Below are 26839 nucleotides of genomic sequence, written 5' to 3' on the forward strand. Positions count from 1 at the left end.
GCATTTCACTTTCACACCATCCATGGCTTAAGCACAGCCTACATTCATTCGGGGACAAAGCAAAGCAACAGGTCAGATCAGGGATCTACAGGGTTTTATTCAGCCAAAAGCCATGGAGAGAAGCACACAGCAGACTTCTTTGAGAAGACAACAAAAGGCACAGAAATCCAAGTGAGATTCAACACCTGCAGTGGTGCAGTCACACCACCACACTGCTCCTTACAACGCTCAGTCCAGAAGATAGTGTGTGTCACAGAGATGCATGTGTGCTGTGCACATACATACACAAACACACAATAAAAATACACTAACAACAGAGTTGTGTGTGTGTGTGTGTGTGTGTGTGTGTGTGTGTGTGTGTGTGTGTGTGTGTGTGTGTGTGTGTGTGTGTGTGTGTGTGTGTGTTTGTTTTACTCCTCCTTCTTGCCCTCCTTTTTGAGCAGGTGTTTGTCGTACTGGCTGTTTGTCTTCAACATCTTGTCCCACCAGGTGAACGTGGAGGCGTAGTTGCCCACGAAGTTCATGTGGTGGAAGTCGTGGAAGCGAGCGCCAGCGTAGAAAGGGATGAGATGGAGAGGATTCAGAGGAATGTCGTAACCACTGAGAGAGAGAGAGAGAGAGAGAGAGAGAGAGAGAGAGAGAGAGAGAGAGAGAGAGAGAGAGAGAGAGAGAGAGAGAGAGAGAGAGAGAGAGGATGGAAATGTAGGGACTAGTTATTTAACCATTTCTACACATTCTTTTATGTTGAACATTGGTATAAGGTTTGGTTGTATAGCAATCTGGCCATGATATAAGTACAAATATTGTCACACATCTTTATCAGTTGCTCCTGTGCCCCGTGTGTGAGTGGGGAACAAGTGATCACGTTTTTCCAAATCTTTTTAGCACACAAACGACCACAAACAAAGCAGATTTGTCCAATGTGTTAAAAAAGCTAGTTCTGTCACTTATATTTGATGGCTCTATTCTTGTTATCCTGAATAAGATTCCTGTCAGACTCTGTGATGTAAGAAGGCATCAGTTAGGATTAATGTACTGTATTTGTGGAGCAAGAGATCGCCTTTCAAACTCATACTCAAAGAGTATTATAAAATGAATAGTGGTTTAGGCTGCTGCCTCCTGAACCTTAGACCCTTGCTGATTAGTCAGAATCTTCCATTTGAGCCTCTGCCTTGGGTTGAAAGACCACTTTGAAGGTGCCATGCTTTGAAGGTGCTCAGTAACATTTTTTAATTGTCAATTTCTTACATTAGCCCATGTTCTGGGCTGGCCTGTAATATAATGGCTAAGAAATAATTGGCCCGAGGCCAAACTTACTTGCCAACCCCTGAAATACCACTATATCTTAAAACTAAATAGAAATATTTAAGAATGCATTTAAGTCAGTATTCTGACAAATTCAAAGTCAAAATACATTTTATAATCAATCTGCTGACTTCTCTCGCCCTCTTGTGGTGGATTCAGGTAATGGCACGTTCTCCACATCTATTGTGTGATAATCTCTCAAGAACAGATTCTGCTAGATAGTCAAAAACAGCAGAGTGTGCTGTGTTTCCTTTTCATTTGGCGCTGGGTTCCCAGATTGATTGTGTGATAACTCATAGCAATTACATGAGAGTCACACTTCGTTCTAATCATGACAATGTAGCATGTCTGCTGCTGCAGTGTTGCTCCATGGCTGCGAGGAAATGTTAAGATGCAATGAAAGAGCTTGAGGTAGATTCTATGAACAGTCAATGTTTTTAGTTGGCAGGTTATTGTAATAGTTGTGTTTTCAATTTCGATACGCTATATTTTAAATGTTGTTAAAAAAAAGTTTTATTGTGTTGCTTCTTTTTAGTGTTTTTAAATTACAATGCTGCCTGTTGTGTCCCAGGGCTCCCTTGGAGAAGAGATTTTTTAATTTCAATGGTTAAATAAAATACTTAGCGAGCCATTTAGCCATTTTAAGTTGTTATCTGTTTAAATAGGACACATCCCCTGTGGACAGTTGGACTTCGTTTGGACATAGGGCATGTGTCCTGTTTAAATGTAATCGAGGAAGACACATGCTCTGTGTCCAAATGAAGTCCAACTGTCCACAGGGGATGTGTCCTATTTAAATGTAATCGAGGAAGACACTAAACCCCTGCAAGCTCTCTCTCTCTCGCTCTCTTAAATTCTGGCAAATGAGGAAAGGATTTCTTTCTCTTCTTTTACCTGTGAACGTCGATGGTTTCCAGGAGACGGAAGGCAACCCAGGCCCACAGCAGCACCACGTGGTTACAGAAGAGCATGATACCGATGAAGAAACCGGATCCCAGGATCAGAGTCTCGGCCGGGTGTGCATACTCGGCCTGCATGCCGAACGGAGACTGGAGGACACATAATGGAGGTCACATAGGTGTTTGTGAGTGCATTTGTTTTGTTTGTGTGGTTGGGGTAATGGTACAGTATGTATGTGTGTTTCTCCATGTGCATGTGTTTATGTGTGCAAGTGTATGTGTTTGCATGCTTGTTTGCCTGTTTTAAAGAATATCATAGGATTTCTAGACCTTATTTGAAGCATTTGTTCTGCATTCCATGATGACTGATTTATACTGGGTTGTAAGTATATATCACCCATAACGCGGGTCTCCCCTAAGGGGAATATTTAGACTTTTAAGCTTCGGGCCACTCTGCTACAGTCACCCCCTTTTGAACTCCACTCCACCGACCACCGGGTGCAGGACGAGCCTGTAATGCCACCACCTGGAATCAAACCCGGGTCTCCCGCTGTGAAAACCAAAGCGGAATCTACATCTCAGCTAAAGGGGAACTTTAGCTAACCTCTCTGGCCAAGGTTAGACTTCTGGGTTTCAGGCAGAGCAACTCTGCTAAATGTACTCCATGGAGCGGTGTATAGTATTAATGGGACCATGAGCAGGTGATCATACTGTATTCTCTGCATGTGTGTGTGGACCTCACTTAACATAAAATTGTTTGTGTGTGTGTGTGTGTGTGTGTGTGTGTGTGTGTGTGTGTGTGTGTGTGTGTGTGTGTGTGTGTGTGTGTGTGTGTGTGTGTGTGTGTGTGTGTGTGTGTGTGTGTGTGTGTGTGTGTGTGTGTGTGTGTGTGTGTGTGTGTATTATTATACTCACAGTAAACTCATGGTGGACCTTGTGGATATATTTGTAGACACTACGGTGGTGCAGCGCCCGATGAAGGAAGTAGTGCCAGGTGTCCTCTACCACGGCACAGCCAAAACACTGAGCCAGCAGGTAGGACCTGGAGGAGAGGGAGAGAGGTAGAAAGGGAAACGTATCATTATTAAACCGTTAACATCAGAGATAAAAATATTTCACTCAGATTCCTAAGCACACTATTTTGGTGTTGTACACAATCCCGATATCATATTCAATTATTCTAAACTCTAGGGCATTGTGTACTGAGTTGTAGCATATCACAACTCTGATGTGTGTATTATGGTACATATGCTGGTGTTATTCCCACTGACCAGCGGGGCATGGAGTCCCAGTCGTAGGGGATGTTGAAGAACTCGGTGAAGTAGTACGTGCCACAGATGAGGGGCAGCTGGATGCAGAAATGGTTGAACAGCAACATCTTAAAACACTTCCATTGTTTCTCCCAAGTCTCAGGCCTGTCCTGCATAGCCATGCAAACACACAGGGAAAGAAATCTGTTTAGTTAATTTGCACACTTAGACCAGTGTTTCCCAACCGCAGTTCCGCTGCCCTTTACTGTGCCGCCTGAGAGAGCTGGGTGTGCCGTGTGAAGTCACGTACACACAGCCACGCCCTAGTCCATTCAGTGAAGCGACCGTCCCCCATAGGAATGCAAATGTATGACTTTGTCTTCAACGTTAAATCAACATAAGCGTTTGTTTTCTTATAAAGTGCTTCTAAATCACTCCAGTGTGTTTGTGTCAACATAATCCGTGTTGTTTGTGGTGTTTAATTACTCCACGGAGAGGATCTGTTCACTCCGAGCCGCGGCGCAGTCAATGTTAACTGTGACTCTGTGACTGTGGGGTAACCGGAAGACTCGCCCCAAAACACGCTCACCCCCATTTTTTTCACGGACCAGCGGTTCTTGTATTCTTGTATTTGTTTTACTGAGTTTAAGGTTAGAAATAACTACGTTTAGGATTAGGCATAGTTTTACTGAGGTTAAGTTTAGGAATAAGGTTAGGTTTACTGAAGTTACTTTTAGGAAAACCAGGTGAATACCGCCGGATTTGTTTGTTTTGGTATTCCAAATTATTGCCTCCACAATAATGCTACCAGGATCAGATTATTAGGGGTGCGTTCTGATATATAGCACTGAGTGCACTGGTCAATACAAACAAATATGTGAGCGCTACCGGTGAGGATTTCCAAACGCACCCTGATACTATCAAATATTAGAAGTATATTGGGTTTAGTACCAAAGACGTTTTACTCTGAGAAAGTGAAATCAGACTCCTCCATTCATTGCACTGACCCAAGTTTATATACTGCTCAAAAAAATAAAGGGAACACTTTGATCCCTTAATTCTTTTGAGATTTTTCATGAACTGTGTACATACTGCTAACGAAAAAACTCAAAAGAATTAAGGGATCAAAGTGTTCCCTTTATTTTTTTGAGCAGTGTATATTTGTAGGCCAAAGAAATGTTGTAATGTTCAAGGTTTGGCATCAAAAAGGTTGTTGGTGTGAATTTGGTGTATATGTCTGTCTTTCTCTCTCTCTCTCTCACACACATACACCTACCTGCTGGATCTTATACTTCTGCATGAAGGGCATGAACTGGAACAAGAAGCCAGGAACACAGAACAGGAAGTAGATGAACTCATGAACGAAGAGCGACCCCCAGGTGGCGATCTGGAACTTGGTGTAGTTGCCCATCATGTAATCCCAGGCCTGCTTCAGTGGGGGCTGGAAGGGGTTGGGTGGTAACACTGTATCTATGTACTCCACTGCCAGGTACGCAGAGCCCAGGATGTTGGCCGTGGCGTTGACCTCCATGTTGATGCAGGGTGAGTGCGTGTCAGGGAAATCTGGGGGAGAGGACTGGAAACAAAAAACAAAAAAGGTTTTTATAGTTGGAAATCAGTTTCAGTATTTTCGGTGAGAGACATTGGATGTAAAAGGATGTAAATTGGGCTTAAAGCCTAAGGGCCCTATCTTGGGCGCCATCTACATCGACACGTTGTGAGCTTGTAGATTGGCTATTTGAACTATTTGAAAATGTTTATCAAAATAGTAAAAAATTGCAAAGAAGTTTAGGGATAAGGGGTAAGGCAGCGCCCAAGACTTCGTGCCACGCTATGAGCTTGTAGATCTTTTTGAAAAATCGGGACAATTTGTGCAAATCTTTGAATATATATATATATATATTCTTTCAAAATATTTTGAGATGGGGGGTCGGCAGCCAAATACATATAATTTTGGGGGTCCTCGACATGAAAAGGTTTGAGCACCAGTGATATAGAAATGTTTTTTCAGAAAACTGAAGACTTTTGTAGAATCGGCCTCAGGTCTAAATGGGTTTAAAGCATACTTTATGTATAGTAGTACTAGGTGTCAGTGTTCTGACCACAATGTGACCACAATAATGATCCTGTGATCCAGAGTTTGAATCCACAAAATCTAAAGCCTGATTTATATAGCCAATCACCACTTGTTGTGAGCTTTTGGCATGAGTATATAAATTAAGCATAACTCAAGACCTGTGTTGCATATACGTCATCACCAGCGCTCTCTCTTTACACTCTCAAAGCCCTACTTCAGTGGTTCTCAAAGTGGGGTCCAGGGACCAGGGAGTGGTTTGAGACCCACTGCCCTACTTTTGTGAGTATAATACCTAGTTTTGTCTGGTGTGTACGTGCAATGTAGAATGCATGTTCCGATGCTCTGTAAGTGCTTTCTGTCTGTTCAAGTGTTAGCAGTCCTTATTCAATTCTGAATCGTTCTACATCGGTCTGTACAGTATTGCAATGCATACCAGAGCCGTTTCCTACGGTATGTTATATTATATTGTATTGTATTCAGACTTGTTTCTAACTATCAACAATCTTATTGTAATATGTTATACATAAAAGTCCTATGATTTCAAAACAACACAAATATTCCAGTAATAATTTGTTAAAATTACAAATACGTGTAAAAAAAAAAAAAAAAAGTGGTGAAACATTATATATTATAATGTATATAATTATATAAAGTATATAATTTATACTGGCACTGTAACATCATGTCAAAAGCACACTTGAAAAGCATTCTTTCACATATAGCCTTGGATCAAGACGGTCATCGGTCATGATGACGGTCTTGTATCGAGGCTTATTGTGTATCTTTCACACAACTGTAGGCCTACTCCACAATGATCTGACAGGATCGAACACTGTGTACAAACTGCTGTACTAACTAAACAAAAGAAAATCAGCAGGCCTTGTGCTCTGTTCACGCACATGAAACATTGTAATATTACATACAAATTTACATCGACCATGCAGTCAAACATTCCATTTTCCATAATTACATAACTGTTACTGTACATGACAATGGGCAACATAACAACAATAGCCCATTTGGATTTCAATACGTCCTTATCACAGTGATTATTATGACTTAATACAGTTAATATTACCCAAGTAAATATCTATTATAAGTGGCCAAACTGACAAAGTCTGACAAAAGAGAATATAAACACAAAAACATCTAAAAGATCAAAACATCTTGTCAAATCCAAGTCCAAGTACACTGGAGACCAACTCACAACTTATTTACAAATAATAAATTATTCAGTGTCAATATCACTTTACAGGCCAGTGGTGTAAAGTAACTAAGTACATGTACTTAAGTACTGTACTTAAGTACAATTTTGAGGTATCTTTTACTTTACTGGAGTATTTCCAATTTTCTGTACTTTTATTACTACTCAACTACATCTCAGAGGCAAATATTGTACTTTTACTCCACTACAATTATTTCAAAACTTTAGTTACTTTGTAGATTTTGATTATCGTTACAAAACATAGGCTACATTAACCACTTCAACCCTAAATAGTACATTTGGATACCAATACTTTTGTACTTATACTCAAGCAAATGTTGAATACCGAACTTGTACTTGTAACAGACTATTTCTACATTGCGGTATTGATACTTTTACTCAAGTAAAAAATATGAGTACTTTTTCCATCACTGTTAAGTAGGCTAGACACGACATTCACACCCAATGAAGCACCCGATTATGCTGTTCCTGTCATGCAACAACAATCGCGCCATCTAAAATATTCCCACAATAAATGCAATATTCAATTACATTCATTAATTGTAATAAACCCGTTATTATCTCACCTTGCAGCGGCTCTGTTGTTCCGTCTGTACCTGACAGCGAGAGAAGAGACGTGCCGAGAGCGTCAAGTACAGTCAGATCCCTGATTCTGATTGGTCCAGAGGGAGGAGACTGACGTCGGGAGGGCTGAACGGCCGCGCTGATTGGCCGACGGTATGGAGTGACGGTATGGAGTGATGCTAGTGAGCAGAGCAGTTTCTACAGCGATGGCCAATCAGAGACGAGCTGGGCTTTCATGCCAGTTGGAGTGATGTTTTAAGTATTTGTGAGCAGAGCAGAGATGGGCTGGATTCTTTTTTGTTATGTAGCCTATAAAAAGGGGAGGGAAGGGGAGGGGCAGGGAAGGGGAGGGGGGGGGGGGGGGTAGAGAGTCATGTAACCAAAATGAATATGACATTTTAAGTGAAAATGCTGTTAAATGATTACAAAACAGGTGATAAATGTGGAAGTGATTCCTCACAGATGTGTAAATACTGTGGTTCTCAAACTTTTTAACTTCAAGGATCTCCATAACTCTGTCACTGTGTCAGTGGTGTAAAGTAACTAAGTACTCAAGTACTGTACTGGAGTACAATATTGAGGTATTTTAACTCTCTTTTTTCAATACTTTTACTTCTCCTCCACTACTCATCAGAGGCAAATATTATACTTTTACTCCACTACAATTATTTGAAAACTTTAGTAACTAGTTACTTTGTAGATTTTGATTATTATTACAAAACATACATTAACCACTTCAGCCCTATATACATTTCAGCCATTTGAAAATAGCAGATCTACATGCTCATTGCTCACAATACGTCGCGATGCATTGAGAGCTTGTAGATCTGTTATTTTCAAACGATTTTTATACATTTGAAAACTTGTGAAATGGGACATTCTGCATAATGAGTACTTTCTACTTTTGGTACTTTAAGTACATTTTGATACCAATACTTTCGTACTTTTACTCTGAATTCCGGACTTTTACTTGTAATCTTTTTACAATGTATTTTTACATTGCAGTATTGATACTTTTACTTAAGTAACACATGTGAGTACCTTTTTCCAGCACTGCTCTGAGTGTACTAACTTCAAGGATCTCCATAACTCATTTACAGACCTGTAAGGGTCCTTGTGGAACCTCCTCAGGGACCCCTGGGGTCTCCAGACCCCACATTTATAACCACTGAATACATCTTCTTAAATGCATCCATCTCATCTAGCTGTCGGGTTATAATACAATTTAGCCATTTACAAAATCCTTTCTTGTGCGTCCACATTCAACTACAGATTATGGTCAATAAAACCAGTGAAAAACGACTGCTATACCAATGTGCTATAATATGCTTTTACACATTTCTACACAGAGGTGGTAGTGAAGTATCAGGCTAGTACTGCATATCAGTTTGCGACTTTAAATACAAGAAGCATATTTATTAATGATAATATAAAACAAGTAATGAAACATTTCAAAGTTCATTAGCCTACATGACATTCCTCAATACACTGATAAAGAGACAGCGATATCAATACTTAGTAGCAATTATCAAGAACAGGAGAGAGGCTCGAGAGAACAAAATCAAAGAATAGGTTTGGTCACGTTCCAGAGAGACAGCAGAGAGACAGCAGAGAGAGAGAGAGAGAGAGAGAGAGAGAGAGAGAGAGAGAGAGAGAGAGAGAGAGAGAGAGAGAGAGAGAGAGAGAGAGAGAGAGAGAGAGAGAGAGAGAGAGAGAGATAATACAGGAGAAGAGAGTAATAAGAGACAGAAATAATAAGAGACATATTGAAATTGGCACATTCATATTAAGTCAGAGTGTGCAGTAGTTAATAAGGGGCGGCTACACAAGGACAAAAGATCAAGGGTCAGGAAGGTCAGTGTCTTTTTTTTCATGGTTCAAGGGTAGGAGGTTCAGAGAGTAGGACCATGCAGTTAGTTCAGCCCACAATCACCTGCTGTCAACAGTGGTTTCGACGACAGCAACAAACATGGCTGCTGGCGGGCGACAGTTAAGCACAAATTAAAACACAACTGCTTTATTAAAAAAAACAGCGTCCGACTGTCACTTGTTTTGGCACCGTGGAACGAGAGTTCAGCCTCTGCCGGAGGAGTCGAGTCCTGGCTGCAATTTACCACATAAAAAGTCTCCATCATTAGTTTTTTCTCTCATCTTAAGAAATGTACATTTCCTTCTACGACTGCTTTGTGCAAGGCGAACACATGCAGGCTCAGCCAACATCCTCTGGTAACCAGACAATACAAAGTGTTTATCAGGATCAGGAGAACGTTTTCCTTCAGAACAGCGGTACACACACCTGAAATCCCAGCACCCTCCGGTCAAACAACATAATAAAAACGGAGGGTAATGTGGTACAGGAAAACAAAATAATACACGGATGTCACTTGGCATTCAGCCACTTTCTTTTCTTCTCATTTCGTTTTTTTTTACACCAAAAGAGGTTAGAGGTCACACTCTTCATCAGACCAGGTGCACCTCTGCACATACATAGTACATACATACCGTACGACATACATACATGCTCACATGCGCAAGCAAGCACGTACTGTATGCATACATGCAAGCACACGCACAAACACACACGCATGTGCACACACACGCACGCACGCACACACACACATACACTTCTCAGGAAGATTAAATAAACGGTAGAGGGGGAAAAAGGAGAGAGATAATATTCCCAAATGCTCCTCTTCCTCGCTCGCAGGACAAGGCTTAAGTAAGGCGATGTCCGACAAAGTTGGCTCAATGACGTTACTTTTAAGTACAGCAGGTCCTCAGCATCATCAGTAGTGTTTCACTTACATTAGTGGTACAGTGGTGCTTAAAAACGGGAGGTAAACTGCACCCCCCCCCACTCTCAAATCCCCTGTTTGCTGTAGCAGTCCTGTTTGGCAAGAGGATGAAAAAAAAACAGTTCTATTCCCGTTTTTTTAAGTGCAATAGTCTTCATCATCTACCTACTCCTCATCAACATCCTAATCATCATCATCATCATCAGTGCCGATGCGTGGACACAGAGCCTCAGGTGCAGGCGTTGGCATCATAGGTATAGAACCCAGGTCAGCGTTCAGCGGAAGGAGATCAGCTTCCGCTTCAAAAAACGTTCAGCGACGGCAGCACTCAGCGCAGTCATAAGGGCTTGTCAATCATAGTGACACCTAGGAGGGAGGAGAAAGGTGTTAACGACAAGGCTGCTTCTCCGTGTCCTTTTCATCTACAGTACTTTTAAGCCTCGTTTCCACACAGCTGTGCGTCCTGTCCACAAGTCTGTTTATTCCATTAATATAATTTTCTATGGGGACCTCAGTTATCTGCTAAACTCATCCTTCCGCTTTTTTTGCCATGCAGAATTTGCCTTGAGTATGTCGAAAATATTTTTTCTGATTTCGGAGAGACTGCATTTCTTTGTGTACCAGGAAATAACCAGAAGACGCCATTGCATTCATTTTATTTGCTTGACTGTGTTAATACATTTTTATTTATAGCTGCTGCTTTTCAGGTAGTCAATTGCACTTTACATGAATTAAAATATTCATCCATAAAATGAATGCACTTTCCTTCCCATACAGTAGAGCGTGTATTCTTATACACTCTACAGCAGTGGTTCTCCAATTTCCTGAAATCCTTCAGGGGGTCTCCATCAAAATGAGTTAATATAGCATCAAAATCAGTTGAATCACTTCCACGCTATATGCATCGGTTATTATTACTATATTAATATCCAAATATCCCCATTAATATCCAAATACCCCCATACTTTGTAGTAGTTGTAGTAGGAATACAATTTACTATAATTGGAAGTGTTAGTAACAGTAGTAGAAGTACTAATGCTCCTGGTAAAACGCTCCATTAGTACTGGATACCGAGATTTACCACTTGATGGTGCTATAGAGCTAGCTAAGGCAAAACAGAGCAGGTGAATGTGGACTTGCATAATAAGTGTATACAGTGGACTGTATGTACACAGCTGCACAGTATGCATGTGTGAGTACATACCTGCTGTATGCATGTTTCAGTATATAGAGTTGACATACCTGCTTAGTTCAGTAGTTTTAGTAATTATTTAAAAAGTTCAAAGTTTTAAAATAACAAATTGTTTTAATAAATTACAACTTTTTAAAATCACTTAAAGTTCACTGGCACTTATACTTTTTTGTTGTATCGAAAAAGTATATATCCATGACACCACTGTATTGTATTGAATCATGAATTGAGTACCATGGTAAAATATTCACTGTTGCGTTCCATGGATGTATTACTATTCACAATACCGTTACCAAGTTAGCAACAAAGCAGATACCACGTACCGCTCGGTACCTTTCATTCATTTGCACAACAACTTGGCAGTCGCAGGGACTACTTTCTTGTAGAAATTAGGTTGGAGGCACTCTATTCTGTGCAGAGCCTCGCACCTCTTAGCCGTGGTCAAATCCATGGTAAACCACAGCCTCTTGTGACTTATTGCTTTTATATATACTGTATATACAGTATGTGTGTGTGTATGTGTGTGTGTGTGTGTGTGTGTGTGTACATACTTGCATAGTATTTGGTATATGTACAGTATATAAGTAGATACATGTGTACATGATTGCTTAGTATTTCAAGTATTGTGTGTGTGTGTGTGTGTGTGTGTGTGTGTGTGTGTGTGTGTGTGTGTGTGTGTGTGTGTGTGTGTGTGTGTGTGTGTGTGTGTGTGTGGGTGTGTGTGTGTGTGTGTGTGTGTGTGTGTACCTGCATAGCTCCGTCCCGTGCTCATGCAGGCAGGCAGTAGTGTCCACTTGTCAGAGTTTGGGTTGTAAAACTCAACAGAGGCTAAGTTACAGCTGCCATCATCTCCTCCCACCACATACAGCAGGTTGTTCACAGCGCACACACCTGAAATGCACACACACGGATACATAAAGATAGTAGATACACACACATACTGTACACATTGACTCGCATATACACATAGAGATATACTATATATATATATACACGTACGATTCACACATAAACATAGAATCAGTTTGTTGGCACATACAAGAAATTGGACTTGGCAAGATTGGGGCACCCTCGTGAACGGCAACAAACATTACAAAACTACCACACCTTAAACCTTATACTTTATTGACTGTGGTCCCCCAGGGGTCTATATTTGGTTACCTCCTCAAATCTCTTCGCTGAGAAGACTGAGCTTGTAGATCAGATCATTTTCATCAAATGTTTGCCAATTTTCCCAGAATGTTCGCCTATTATGCCATGCCCCCAATATGGACGCTAGGGTTCAAGTAGTTAATATTGACAGACCATGATCCTTGACAGAGTATTACCTGCGTTGCGTCGACACATGTTCATGTCTGCTACCTGTCGCCAGCTGTTGGAGGCGGGGTCGAACACCTCACAACTCTTCCTGACCAATGGGCCGTCATGCCCGCCCACCGTGTAGAGCAGGCCTTTCAACACACCCACACCTGGAGACAGAAGTGTATTTAGCTGTGTTTCAACCGCTTCAAATTAAACTGGCCACAAGCCAGCAGGAGACCCCCGTGGGCAGGGCCTCCAAACAGTGGTCTATTCATGTAAAGCAGATTCTGCCCTAGGGGTGCAACTGCTCATCGAACTAATCGATTTAAATTGTATTATTTGTATATATTTATTTATTTTTAACAAAGTAATACATTTTCAGAAATAGCAAAAATAGCAGGTCTGCAAGCTAATCGCATTGTGACACATTGTGAGCTTGTAGATCAGCTGATTTTGCGATTTGTGCACAACACCATTGTATAACCACATACAGTAAGTATAAAATAGGGCTTAAATTGAGACTAATCAATTTGTTTGATATAGAAATAATCTATTACAACCTTTTCACGTCCATTCGTTGATATAAAATAAAATATCCCAGAAAACAGGCTTATCAATTATTCAAAATAGTAATTGATAGAATAATCGCTAAGAAGATAGATATAGTATTTGCAGCCCTGTTCTGAGCATCAGCTCATCATCATTACATCATGGTTTATCATCTGTTTTGCAAACAACATGGAAGTCGGTGAGTTTGTTTCATTAGTTTATCTCTGTCAGTATGTGACGTACAAACTGCTGTCATCAGAATATAATGGCACCGTCGTAGGCCTAAACATAGGCCTACACTTATGGAAATGTATGACACTGACACGCGAACACAACAATTATTTAATAAAAAATAATAACAATAATCTTTGTGCAGAGTGGTTGATATTTTAAGTGTTACATGAATAAAGAACATTCACATAAAATAAGAGCATGTGCATGCACACACACACACCTGCCCCACTACGTCGTGTGCCCATCTCAGTAATATAGCTCCATGTATTACTGTTTGGGTTGTAGGCCTCCACTGTACTCAGACACTGTCTGGTTGCTCCATCATACCCTCCCACTGCATACAGGATACCTGGAACACACACACACAGCAAAAGAGAGACAACAATAAGCTAAATATTACAGGACAAGGAAAGCGGTTAAAAATATGACTTATTCACCGCTGACAACTCCAACTCCGACACTGCTGCGTCTCGTGCTCATGGGTAAAACGTGGAACCATTCATCTGTCTTTGGGTTATAGGCCTCAACCGTGGACAGACCTGCAAATACACATTAATGAGAAGATCTGTCAATTTATACAATGCCTAGTTTCAACCAAGGAATATGATGGTTTAACCTGTTTTCATCTGGTCCTCACAAAGACTGAAGAACAAGAGTATACAAACACAAGCCTGTCACACTATCACATAATTGTGATAATTGTGACATACATTTGCTGGCGTCCTTATTTTGGACTATTTGTACATTTTTAACAATTTTCAAAAAGCAAAAATAGCTATTTCTGAAAAAATAAATTATATATATATATTATTATTTGTGGGGCTTTTTATGCCTTTATTATTGATAGGACAGTAGACTGACAAGAAATGGGGAGAGAGAGATGGGGAGTGACACGCAGCAAAGGCCGTCGGGATCGGGACTCGAACCCGCAACGCGCCGTCAGGCTACATTGTAGCCTAGGTGCCCGGGCTGCTACCCCAGCCTGTTTCTGCCTATTTCTGCTATTTTTGAACATTTTTTAAAGCATAAGACTAGTAAGTAATGAAATGATACAATTTTATAATGAACATTAGTGAGGACCAATTATAAAGTGTGCCTTTAAACATATGGCCTTTTTGGCCAAATAAATTATTTTGATTATTGGTCCCATTCATTGTCAGTCATTTATTTGTATATTTCAGTAATACTGTAGGCTTTGTATTAAGTTATTTATGCAGATCTGTGTAGTTTTTTTGCTTGCACAGCCTAAAAAGGCAAACAGAAATGTTCAATGCCAAAACCCGCAATTCAGCTATCACAATTATTTGTATGAAAATCAACTAAAATGTCATGATGGTGACAACCATACACACACACGTACACACCTGTGCTGCCATCAAAGCCTCCTACGGCATAAAGCATTCCGTTGAGAACAGCTGCTCCGAGCGTGGAGCGCCTATCCTGCATGCTGCTCACACATGTCCACCTGTCTGTTGCGGGGTCGAAGCAGTCCACCGTCCGCACGCGCAGGGAGCCATTAAAACCTCCAACCGCATAAACACACCCGCCCACGTACACCACCCCTATAGCACAGAGCAACACAGAGGACACACAGATTATCTACAATGACAAACAACTGCGACTGCTGAAAGAAACTGTTTGGGAAGAAAAACTAAAAAACAGTAAAAATGTAAGGGTATACATGATTGTATATCACTACAGGAACAATGCATGATTTTGCGCATTTATAATAGGATACTGTTGTTGGCTGGAAACCATGTATCTTCATATTTAAACATAGTTTTTTCTTAAATTAATGACCTATTTCTTCATACTTTCTTTTGCGCGACTGTATTAGCAAAAATAGCTGGTCTACAAGCTCACAACCTGTCACAATCGTGACAAATGTTTACCTTGTAGATCGGCTATTTTGGCCATTTTTTTAAACATTTTAAAAGTGAAAGTGGTAAAGTCTGTATGTGGGTTTTTTTTTATTTCCTGAAAAGTAACAGTTTCGTTACATACAAGGTTTGTACACCACAGCGATGATATATAGATTATATGTATATGTACAATTCTGTATGTAATATATTGACAATACTAATAACTGTTATGTGGTGGATCATACAGATGTTGAAGCGTTAAAGAGATACACCATAAATTAAAAAAATAATAATAATATTTAATATCATATTGTTTATGTCCCTCAAACGTTTTTCAAAAGGTTTGAGCCTAAATCAAGCCTCAGATATACTCATTCCAACTAACTTCTCTCTGGCTTATAAAGCACTTTCACCTGCAATACCACATTGTCCTGTTTGGCACGGGGCGCTATTGAGCCAGTTTGTATGCATGTTATCTCCTGGTTCTTGGTTGGAACTGAAAAACGGGAGGGATTGTACCCTGGCGTGACGTCACGTCACGTCAGGGTGCAAATCAGTTTGGCCTGTTTTGAGACCAATTTACAGAAAACCCCAGATTTGCTGTGAAAGCCTGAGTGTTCAAACTGGGGTATTTTTGGGGATAGAAGAGAGGTAGGGGAGACCAAAAACACACAAAAAAGAAGAAAAAGTAAAAATTCATGGTGTAGTCCCTTTAAGTGTTTCCTACCCGCTCTGCACCTCCTGGTGGGGAGCTCAGCCACTTGATACCAGCGCTGCTCCTCAAAGTCATAACACTCCACACTCCGGATCGCCTTGGGAGCCTGGCCCCCGACCACAATCATCACCTAGCATACAAACAACAAGATCAGTGTGTGTGCTTCTATTTTTGCGATGACCAAATGTGCCCAGGAGAGAAATGTGAGGGAAGTCACAATAAGTGAGGACATTTTGCGTGTCCTCACTCAGCACTTAGGTCATTCAGTTCCTACCAAATTCTGGAAGGCTGTCAGGAAAAATAAATAAAAGTATACACAGTAGAATATATATATTATTAAAGAAAGATTTAAAATGAATTTTAAAAAAAAGGAACAGATGTTTTAATACCTAGATATCACAACGCCGACGCACTGTGGGTAATTTGTGACAGAGGTACGGAGGTTTTGCCATTTCTAGCGATAGGTTGTGTTTATTATCATGGTCATAGAGCACCGAAGTCCTGATGTCACTCGTTCATCCCCAGGTTTGCGGAAGTAATTTCTCTATGGAGAATAACATTGGGTCATCTTAGAATCGTCTCATATAAGAATTGTGGTCCAAAAATAAACACCGCGTGTCGGCGTTATTGTCAGGGAGGAGGTTCTGTATCGTTTATGATAGTCAGTCACTTATATTTGATACAGTCTGTTTCTGGCGAAAATGTAACTAATTCGGCGGAAGTAACATTAGCGTTTTCTCACCGTCAGTTGATGCTTCATATCCATAAGAGTCAACCCGCCGTGGTCATTTGTTTATTTTTGGAACACAGTTCTTATTTGACGCGATATTAAATACGTCTATGGGATTCAGAACGGGGGTGGAAAACTGCGAACCAGGTAGACAAACAAAGGATGTGTAAATGACATCAGACTTCGGCGGTCTATTAGAGAGAGATTTCAGAGGTGTTTGTATCTCTTGGAAGTTGGCTCGTTGTCTCTTCCAAACTACTACTGCTTTACTGCTGACAGAATTAACTTGAAGCAGAGCTGAATGTGGAAACAATGCGGAACGTCTGACCAATCACAGTAGCTGATCTCTGAGGCACAGAACACCCAAACTTTGTTCTGATCCCGCCCACCCGAACCTCTGTATGAAGTCATATTGTAGACTCTATCCAGCCAAACCTACCACATTTTGTCTGTTCTGGTGCAATCTGGGAACCCATCGCCAAATGAAAAGGAAAAACAGCGCCCTCTGCTGTTTTTTACTATCTCACTTGGCTCTGGGAGGAGGTCGACATAGCACTCATGCGCGAGGAAACCAGGGTTTTGGTCTGCCTTCAGCCTTTCACTTCCGGTGGTGCAACTATGTTTTCATTCCCACTAACAATATTTCTACACAGAACACTAACACCACTTCTCCCAGAGAACATGGATCGTTTTGGTTATAAGCCCACTTGTTTCTATGATGAAAGAGCAAGTTAAAATGTGAATATCTTTCTGTGGTTGTCTGCTCCGAGGACGCTATTGTTAAATGAGTTTCGGTTTTGTTTTTAGTGGGAAGCAGAGCGCAGACAGTAAATACCGCCCTCTACATTTGATTGGGTAAAGCGCGGCCTGTTTCCTGATCTGAAGGCACGCCTACTTGTAGGTCAGTGCGTACACGTTATGACGAACCCCCCCGACAGATTCAAACGCAGAGCAGAATCTGTTCTTCAGAGATTAGTTCTGGTGTAGTATACATTAGTCTTAATGATCCCAATAACCGACTCTCAAAACTGCCCTGTCTTTCAAAGATTCTGCAAACTGTAGTGAATAACCAGCTGAAGCCATTCCTATCACGACAGTCTATTCTAAGTCCACATCAATCCGGCTTTAGAGCTAATCATAGCACCACCACAGCTGTCACCCTGGTTCTACACAATCTAATGACTGGTCTAGACGATAAAAAACATGCTGCAGCTAATTTCATAGACAAGCATTTGACACAGTGGACTAGCTTGCAGCTGGTTTTAAACACTACATGTGTAGCAGACATCAGTCTGTGAGGTTGGTAAGGGGGTGGGGTGGGGTGCAGTCCGGATTGGTGTCTGTTTATTTACAAATTCCTGGTCAGAATACTACCATCATCCACTACATCTCAGAACCACAGTCAAATTTTAACTCGCTCCAGTGAATGGCTGGTTCTTCAGGTAACTCATGCCAGATCTAACCTGGGAAAGACTGCTTTCAGTATTGGTGCACCACATTCTTGGAAACTCTTGCAACATGACCTTAAACTGAATACCCTAGTACCACTACCTATTGGCCATTTTAGGAACAAACTCAATATCCATTCATTCCCTGTATGCAACTGTTTTAATTGACGATTGAATAACAGATTTATTTGATCTCATGCTGATCCTTAATTTGTTTATAATCTCAGCATCATTGCAAATGAGGGTCTCCCTCAATGATTAGGTTAGGATTAGGCATTTAGAGGTTAGGTTTAGGGGTTGGGGTTATGCTTCATCTATACTTAGTTGTGTCGTGCACCGAAAATAGCCGATCTACAAGCTCACAACGTGAGCGTGTGTGTGTGTACCTTTGGGCAGGAGGCAGGTGTCCTCATGCGTGTGCGGGCTGTCTTCATCAGAGCCCGTTGGTCAGCTGGCAGCAGGTGGTACTTCATGGCCTCAATCAGGTAGTCTTTACACGCACTGCTGTTTTTCACCAGAGACTCCTCCTCCACCCGCTGACCCAGCCAATCACAGAGACAGACAGAGAAGCACTGATCAGACGATGGGGTTGATGTACTTAAATTGGGGCTGAGGGCTATATGGTGGCAGGGAGGTATTTCTATAGAATCTGAATCAGGGTTTGTTTGTTGGAACTTATACACTCACTTAGTGAATACTTATGTTATCATTACATGTTGACAGACATATTATAAAATGTTAGTAGTACGTCTATTTCCTGAACAGCTATGCAATTGTAACTGCTGGCATGACAAACTACAGCATGCGTCAGCACTCAGCACTGAGAGAACCGCCTAATGTAAAAGGCAGGTGCAGTAGACTCGTGGTTATAATTGTAAACTTACAAAAACAAATTGCATCGTGTGAAGTTAGAAATTGCATAGCACTTGTGGCAGTGCAGCCAAATAACAAACCACCCACACATGTCATCCTTGCAATGTAAACATCTATGCAGTCTAACAATACAAGAAGAAGAAACACCTGGAATCAAACTGCTCTGCAGTTCTTGTGCCCATAAAAAACGATTTATCAACCCTATTCATCAAACCTTTTGAACGCTAACTTTTGCACAGATGGGTGAAAAGGCAACACAGTTTCAAAGTCCGTTTTTTCAAACATGTTTTGAAGCATGATGCAATAAAAAGCAATGGAGCACTTGAGCTTCTGGGACCTTATCAACGCAACTGTAGCTCTAAGACACACATCAAAACACGCTGCAGACATCAACAATGTTGGTTGTCCTGATGAAACTCTCGACGATATCAAGAAACAGCATCCGAGTTGCATTTCAAAGCAGCATGCAGGATGCAGAGCGACGTACGTACCTGTACCAGGTATTCCCTGGTGAGCAGCGGCAGGCGGACATGCTCCATCAGGTGAGCCAGGTGCTCCTGGCGGACATCTTTGTCGTGGTTGACCCAAGCAATCACCGCTTCAAATACCTTCACATGAAGCACACAGCATTCTAAAGCTTAATCTATACTCCATCGCACGACAATCAGTTCTTTACATCATCAAGCGACACCGTCATAATACAGAGTATTAAAAAATAACTAAAATTGATGTTTGGAAAACCCTGGGAGCCCTGGTGCTCCAAAACAACACATGAACTTATGGAGGCACACACACACACACACACAGCACTCTAAAATCAACCTTTTATATAATTTGTTAAACCTGCTGCTCCAAACTATTAAGTAACAAAGTTGTGAAGAACAAGTTCAGAACTGCCTTGCAAAGGCACATTTAGTTAAGTCAATTAAAAACAGCAATTAGATAAACTAGACCATACCCGTCGGGGATATGAGCACCATGCACGCGTCATAGTCCGCTTGGTTCACGGATTTGGCAACACCGGCGCTTGTTTGACGCACATGATTTTGGCAACCCGGGAGCCAGCAAAAACGCAGGATGATGTAAAAAAGCTGACGCATGATTAGATAGAATAGGAGAAGCCGCCCCAACCTCTATTAATGACACAAAAAACTCACAACGAGACAATTATCTGAGCTGGCACCAGTGATTCCAAAAATAACAGCTACATCCCACTGTTTCAATGTAGGTCAAACATGAGACGGAAATAGTCACATTATTTTAATGCTTTATTTCAGATAGGACAGTATCACAGGAAACCAAGGGCAGAGACACGCGAGACAAGAGGGTGGTCCATACAAGCCTGGGTCCTTGCACTCATTGGAGCCTATGGTCTATGTATGCATGTGTGTGCCTGTTGTGCCTTTGAATAAATTGTTTGTAGTGTGTGTGCGTGTGCTTGTGTGCGCGTGTGCGTGTGTGTGTGTACCTTCTCCTCCGTGGGGATGGTGAGTTTGTCACTGGCAATGAGGCTGGACACCTGCTCCATGCCCAGGTTGAGGAACTCCTCACTTCCAACCACCTCAGCAAAGTGTTGTTCTGTCAAACCAAACCAAACATGACATGTTCTGATCAACACAGAGGCAAAAACGGTGTGTGAATTGGCGTGGTGTTACACCACGCCGTTTCACTTTTACCTCTGCCCTCCTTCTTTCTCTCAACTTTACTGATTACTACTTTTCATTTTCCAGTTCCTGTCTCTCCAGGAGACAGGAACTGGAGAGGCAGGAACTAGCAGGGAATGTCTCTGTAGTATTAATATTTGGTTGGATTCTCTCTCTCTTTCCTCTTTCCTCCATCTGTCTCTGTATCTGACTCTTCTCTCGCTCACGTTTATCTTCCTCTCGCTCCTTCCCCCTCCTTCTGTCGAATTTCCCTCTCAACACACACAGTGTGTAGGTCTTCACATACCAGCATAGCAGTTGGCCTGTGTGAGGAGTTGGGAGCAGGCGTGGAGGTCTGCGAAGGCTCGTATTCCCAGACAGTTGGAGGGGTGGAGCTGAGAGCTGAGGAACTCACAGCAGGCCTTCCTCACCTCCGTCAGCTGGAGTAGCCCTGCCGCGGGTAGCAGAGCCTGCACGCATAAAGCACACGCACACGCACACACACACACGCGTGTGTTTGTTTTGGAGAAAAAAATTTATGTGTGACTTAAATAGACATTGCACTGCATCTGGGGGGCATTATTTGCAGGCATAGAAAATTGTATTATTACTATAACATAACTATATGCCTGTTTTACTTCTCTTGAGGTATGAATGATTAAATACTGCACTTTCTTTATCATCAAAGGGGAGACTGACATTGTCACCAGCGCATAAACATTACATCCAAATAGAAATGAATAAGACAGACTAAACACAGATGGCAGCATAATCATCATCATCATAGTACTGGCATTTCAAAGTGCACAAGGCATGTGGGCATCGTTAATTAATAAAGAAAAGACACAGCAATCCAAACTGTGTGTGTGTGTGTGTGTGTGTGTGTGTGTGTGTGTACTGCACACCTGTACATTGCCCCCTGAGACCTGCCGTTAGTATGGGTTCATACACTGTGTGTGCTGAGTATATCTACAGTAGGTGTGTGTGACTCTAAATAGACATGGTATCTTGTACACTGTGTGTGAGTGTGTGTGTGTGTGTGTGTGTGTGTGTGTGTGTGTGTGTGTGTGTGTGTGTGTGTGTGTGTGTGTGTATGCATACAGTACCTGTACATTGTCCTCAGTGACCTGTATCTCAGCAGTGTAAATGTAGTCCACAAGCAGACCCAGAGTCCATCCATCCATTTCCTTAATCCTCACCCTCTTTGCTCTGCTCTCTGCCATCTCCCCTGCACACACACACACACACACACACACACACACACACACACACACACACACACACACACACACACACACACACACACACACACACACACACACACACACACACACACACACACACACACACACACACACACACACACACACACACACACACCTCTGTAGTGTTTTTCCACGTAGCAGTTTCTGGTTTAGCGTGACATATACGTCGTGTACATACAGGATATGTTAGCCTTCCCAGGATTGGTTTGACATACATTACAGGATATGATAGTCTTCCATTAAGACAAAACCCTAACCACAAACAGGCTGTTATTATGATGCAGTGCACATACAGTACACATTAATGGACTTACGGTAAGCACAAACACAGACACAACACACACACACATAGCCATAGATGCACTAACACAGCCACAGACAGACAGAGACAGACAGACAGACAGACAGACAGACAGACAGACGCGTGTAATCCTTTCGGATGTCTGACTGTGTAAATACACATTACATTTATGTCAATGTTTCAGCCCTTCGTTGGCACTCTCATCCAAAGCCACTTAGCGAACAATAATCTTCAATTCCAACAGCAGCACCTCATCAACATTACCAGCAGCGAACAGTAAAGCACAGTGGGATCAGAGAACTTAGTGGCCAGACAGTATTCGCATCATCCTGAGAATGATGATATTAAACAATATCGCTTGTACCAAGATACAGGAGAAATGAGAGCTATGGAGACAGGGAGAAGGAATTTGTTTTTGTTCTCTGGTGGTAATAATCTTGTTGGGGCAGATTGGAGGGCATGTGATTCTTTTTACCCCGACCTCTTTGATTTGAATCTGTCATATATTTTCACTGTGCTTTTTTGACATGTTGCTGCTAGGTGCTGTAAAAACTGCATTCCCCCCTGGGTATAACGGAGGGCTTATCTTACCTTAGCTTATGTCTTGGCTATGTGTACACTAGGGTTGGGATCCTTTAGGATTTTAACGATTCCTTAACGGTTCCTATTTTTTAATCTATATAATTTTGGTCTTCATTAAAATTAGGCTTATACATACTGTACATATTATTGTAAAAGTGAGGTCAGGGGTACTTGAGCGGGTTCCAAATAGACCCTTACAGGTCTGTAACAACTCTAATGGAACCAAATTACAGGTCCATTTGGTTCCATTTATACACTCTCAGTTATGGTGGTCCTTGAAACTAAAAAGTTTGAGAACCATTGGTATTGTAATTGTATAGCAGACATGAAGTCCACATACCAGCTCTGACAGTGCGATAAACCGGTTCCGGAAACGGTTCAAAAACGTGATGAAACCAATTCTGGTTCCTCAATGTTGGATCTGGTTCAACCTTAGTATACACACACATCAGAAACAGCGGTGGTTACCTGTAAACATGGCGTGGAAGTAAGGACTCCCGGCAGCCAGGACCACCCTGTGAGCAGCGATCTCCACATCCTCTGCGACTATGGTCACGTCACACAGCAGGCTCTGACTGGAGAGAGACACCATGCACCAATGATGACATGATTACAAAACCGCGACAGACAGACAGACAGCGTTCATGGCTGCTAACAGGACAAATCTAATAAATGATAGCATGGGCCTTTCCAGGATCACACTGGAAATGAGTCGTGACTCGTGAGACTTCTTTTTTCCCCCCAATATCCTGATGGATAAAGTGCTGATGGCGGAATTGTGTATTGTATTTTCATTTGTCAAATAAATTCAATGAACCAATCATCAAGTATCAAAGTGTGAGGATGCCTTTGATGTTGTGTTCTATGTGAGTGTGTCTCTTCAAAGAGAGACAGAGAGAGGTCACATGTATTATAAAAATAATCACTACACTGAGATTTAAGGGTGATTTATACTTAGTTGCACACGGGGGTTGCGCACAGAAAGTAGCCGATCTACAAGCTCACAACAAAGTGTCACAGATAACTAGAGAGAAAAAGAGAGAGTGAGAGTGTGTGTGTGTGTGTGTGTACTCGTATGTTACCTGCGCAACTCATTCATAACTTTGAAGGCCTTTCGCATGTGTCGTGGGTTGAGCGTAACAGGGCCTTGTCTCTCTACACCATCCTCCTTGTCCAACGGATGTGGACTGAGTCTGGTACAGCTGAGAGGGATGAGCGTACCCACACACACACACACACACACACACGCACACACAGAATAAGGAAGTATTGAATTTGTAAATCATAATGCTGCCCATGACAGACTTCACATTCACTCACAATCATTTGCATACAGTTCTGAGAATCCGCCATTGACTATTCAGTCCCCAAACCCAATCCATTTACCCCTATTATATTATATTTGAACCCCCAAAATCCTAAAACTAAACCCCACCTAAAACCTGCAGTCATCAAGCCACTCAAAAGATAATTCAAAAGAATAATCTACGAAACTAATGAAATGAACTATTACAGTAAGACCCATATCAAACCTTCAGTTTGTAAGTAAAATAATTGAATTGCTGTCTTTCACCTACTGAACAACTTCTTGGCACTGAATAAATGCTTTGATATCCAGTCAGGATTTCAACCACAGCACAGCACTGAGACTGCTCTTGTTCTTTAATGACATCCACTTACCGATGAAAACCCTGGTGGTTTCTTGCACTCTGCACAGCTCTATGTATGTTTTTTTAAACATCCAAAATCTGTTTTTGCAGATGAGCACTCACTGGAAACTGGTTTGATGCGGGGCACACTAACAGAGGATGTTTGTGTGGTGTGATGTCATGTCACACAACCTAAGCCTCATCAAAGACAAGCAAATCATCGACACAAAACATGATTTTTTTGAGGGGAGGAGTTTACTCTTTAAACACAGACAATGGCAGAATTTCAGTTATAGTATTACTAGATCTCAGCGGCGCAATCGACACAGTCGACCACAAAAAACTGGGTGGGACTTTCTGGCACAGTACTACTGTCTACAGGGACTACTTTGTGTCTATAGGTAATTACATATCTGAGCGGACACAAATTACACTGAGAGTTCCCCAAGGCTCCACACTGGGGCCTCTTCTGTTCAACATCTACCTGCCCCCACTGGCTCAGATTATGGAAAACTACAAAATGTTATCATAATCATGCAGATGATGCATAAATGGACATAACCAACCATATCAATGAATCAATTATTGGATGTGCCAGAATCGTCTTCTTCAATAAACAAAGACAAAACTGAAAAATTGTAAAAAGACATCGGTAATGTCAAAAACCACAACCCAAGTCAGACTAATAAAAGTATTCAATCAATCAATCAAACTCACTAATACCCAGAAAGTGGATCACAAAGTGGATCACATCACTAACTGGCTCCCTGTCTGTCAAAGCATTGATTTCAAAATACTACTTTTCTTTGATAAAGGATTAAATGGTTTATGGCCAAAATACATGTCTCTGATCTTGTGCTACATCATGAACCAAATCCAGACCTGACTTCTCAAGTCATCTGGGACAGGTCTGCTTGCCTTTCTGAAAGCAGAGACAGAACTAAACGCAGAGACTGGAGAGAGGTTGCATAGTTTCTATGCACCAGATATCTGGAACAAACTCCCGGAAAACTGCAGGTCTGTTACAACTCTCAGTTCTTATAAATCAAAGCTGAAGACTTTTCTCTTCTCATTTTATATGTATTTTGTACCATTGCCTCTGCACTGCACAATTGTATTCTTCTTATAGTTTTATTTCAACTTCAAATGTCGTTTCACAATGTGTTTATTTTTGCACTGTTTAATGCTCCTTAATGTTTTGTGAAAAGCACTGATGTTGAAATGTGCTATCCGAATAAACTTGCCATTAAATGACCCTAAATAACCCTAAAAGAGGAAGCTGATATAGAATGTCCTCTCTTTCCTAGATGTTCCTATCCTTGTGAGGACTTTTAATCCAAGAGCGCACACAGTGAATTTGTAGATCATTGGTTCATCATGACAGACATTAATTAATGGTAGATGTGAGCATTTATAGCTTTCTCTCTCTCAGCTAATATTCAATATACTATAGCCTACCTACAGTACAGTACAGTACAGTACAGTACAGTACAGTACAGTACAGTAGAGTAGAGTACAGTACAGTACAGTACAGTACATGCATAGCTCAATAAACACCCACACATATCATTCTTGCATCAGAACAAACATGACATTTTAACAACACCAATTAAACCAACAACCAAACAACACCACAGAGTGAAAATCCCCAGTGTTAATTTAACTCTGAGTCTGAGGGGGTACAAATAGACCCTCCCATGCCCATTTGTAACTCTGAAAATGCACCTATATATGTGCACTTTCAGAGTTACAAATGGGTAAGGGAGGGGAGGGTCCGGCTGGTTCCATTTGTACCCCCTCAGAGTTAAACGAACGCTCAGGATTGCACCGTGTCTGTACCAATGCGGCATCATCAGTCACACAGCAGCAGATCTACTACTATGATGATGATGATGAACCCTCAACCCCTCTTGTTCTTGACGCTCACTTACAGAGGATGAACATCCATGGTTGTGTGCTCTGCTGCCTGCTTGCTGCCGCCGCTGCCGCTTCTCAGAGTGTGGTGGCAGCCTGCTGGAGCAGCAGCATGCACCAGTCCATATCCACCAACCACGGCTGTGTCTGTCTCTTTTGTTAGATCCTATAAATCCAGACCCTCTCCGGGTCTAATTCCTTTTCCCTCAGGCGGCGACGACGACACGGGCTCCTGCTCCAGCCCGCAGCCTCCTGCCCACCGGCGTCTCATACATACAACAGGAGCCACTGCGGTGGTGACATGAAGCCCCTCGCTGCCCTGCCTGCCGTGCCGGGGTGTTGGCCCGCCCGCCTGGCTGCTGCTGCTGCTGCTGCTTCTCTACGTTTCACCACCAGAACCGGCCGGACGGACGGAGCTCAGTTCCGAATGCTGCAGTCGAGTCACGGACTGATCCGTCTGTCTGC

At 41.8% G+C, this 26839-nt stretch overlaps 2 protein-coding genes across 2 annotated transcripts; both read right to left on the minus strand.

Moving 5' to 3' along the window:
• Positions 1-372: 372 nt before the first annotated feature.
• LOC308077241 (methylsterol monooxygenase 1-like) lies at positions 373-7563 on the minus strand. Its single transcript, XM_080417862.1, has 6 exons — positions 7323-7563; positions 4731-5030; positions 3476-3624; positions 3120-3246; positions 2200-2354; positions 373-600 (listed from the first exon to the last, which is right to left on the minus strand). The coding sequence occupies exons 2-6, from the start codon at positions 4983-4985 to the stop codon at positions 411-413; spliced, it is 876 nt and encodes a 291-aa protein (XP_080273988.1). The 5' UTR covers positions 4986-5030; positions 7323-7563; the 3' UTR covers positions 373-410.
• A 1401-nt stretch (positions 7564-8964) lies between these two features.
• klhl2 (kelch-like family member 2) lies at positions 8965-26591 on the minus strand. The gene is made up of 15 exons (XM_080417635.1): positions 26392-26591; positions 23894-24013; positions 23280-23386; positions 21770-21891; positions 20971-21133; positions 20489-20598; positions 19512-19628; positions 18534-18683; positions 15982-16099; positions 14757-14954; positions 13830-13931; positions 13613-13741; positions 12636-12776; positions 12055-12198; positions 8965-10481 (listed from the first exon to the last, which is right to left on the minus strand). Exons 1-15 carry the CDS (start codon positions 26406-26408, stop codon positions 10453-10455), a joined length of 1767 nt encoding a protein of 588 aa, XP_080273761.1. The 5' UTR covers positions 26409-26591; the 3' UTR covers positions 8965-10452.
• Positions 26592-26839: the final 248 nt, after the last annotated feature.

This window comes from Gymnoscopelus braueri (genome assembly GCF_963280865.1).
Source record: "Gymnoscopelus braueri genome assembly, chromosome: 2".
NCBI classification, from domain to species: Eukaryota; Metazoa; Chordata; class Actinopteri; order Myctophiformes; family Myctophidae; genus Gymnoscopelus; species Gymnoscopelus braueri.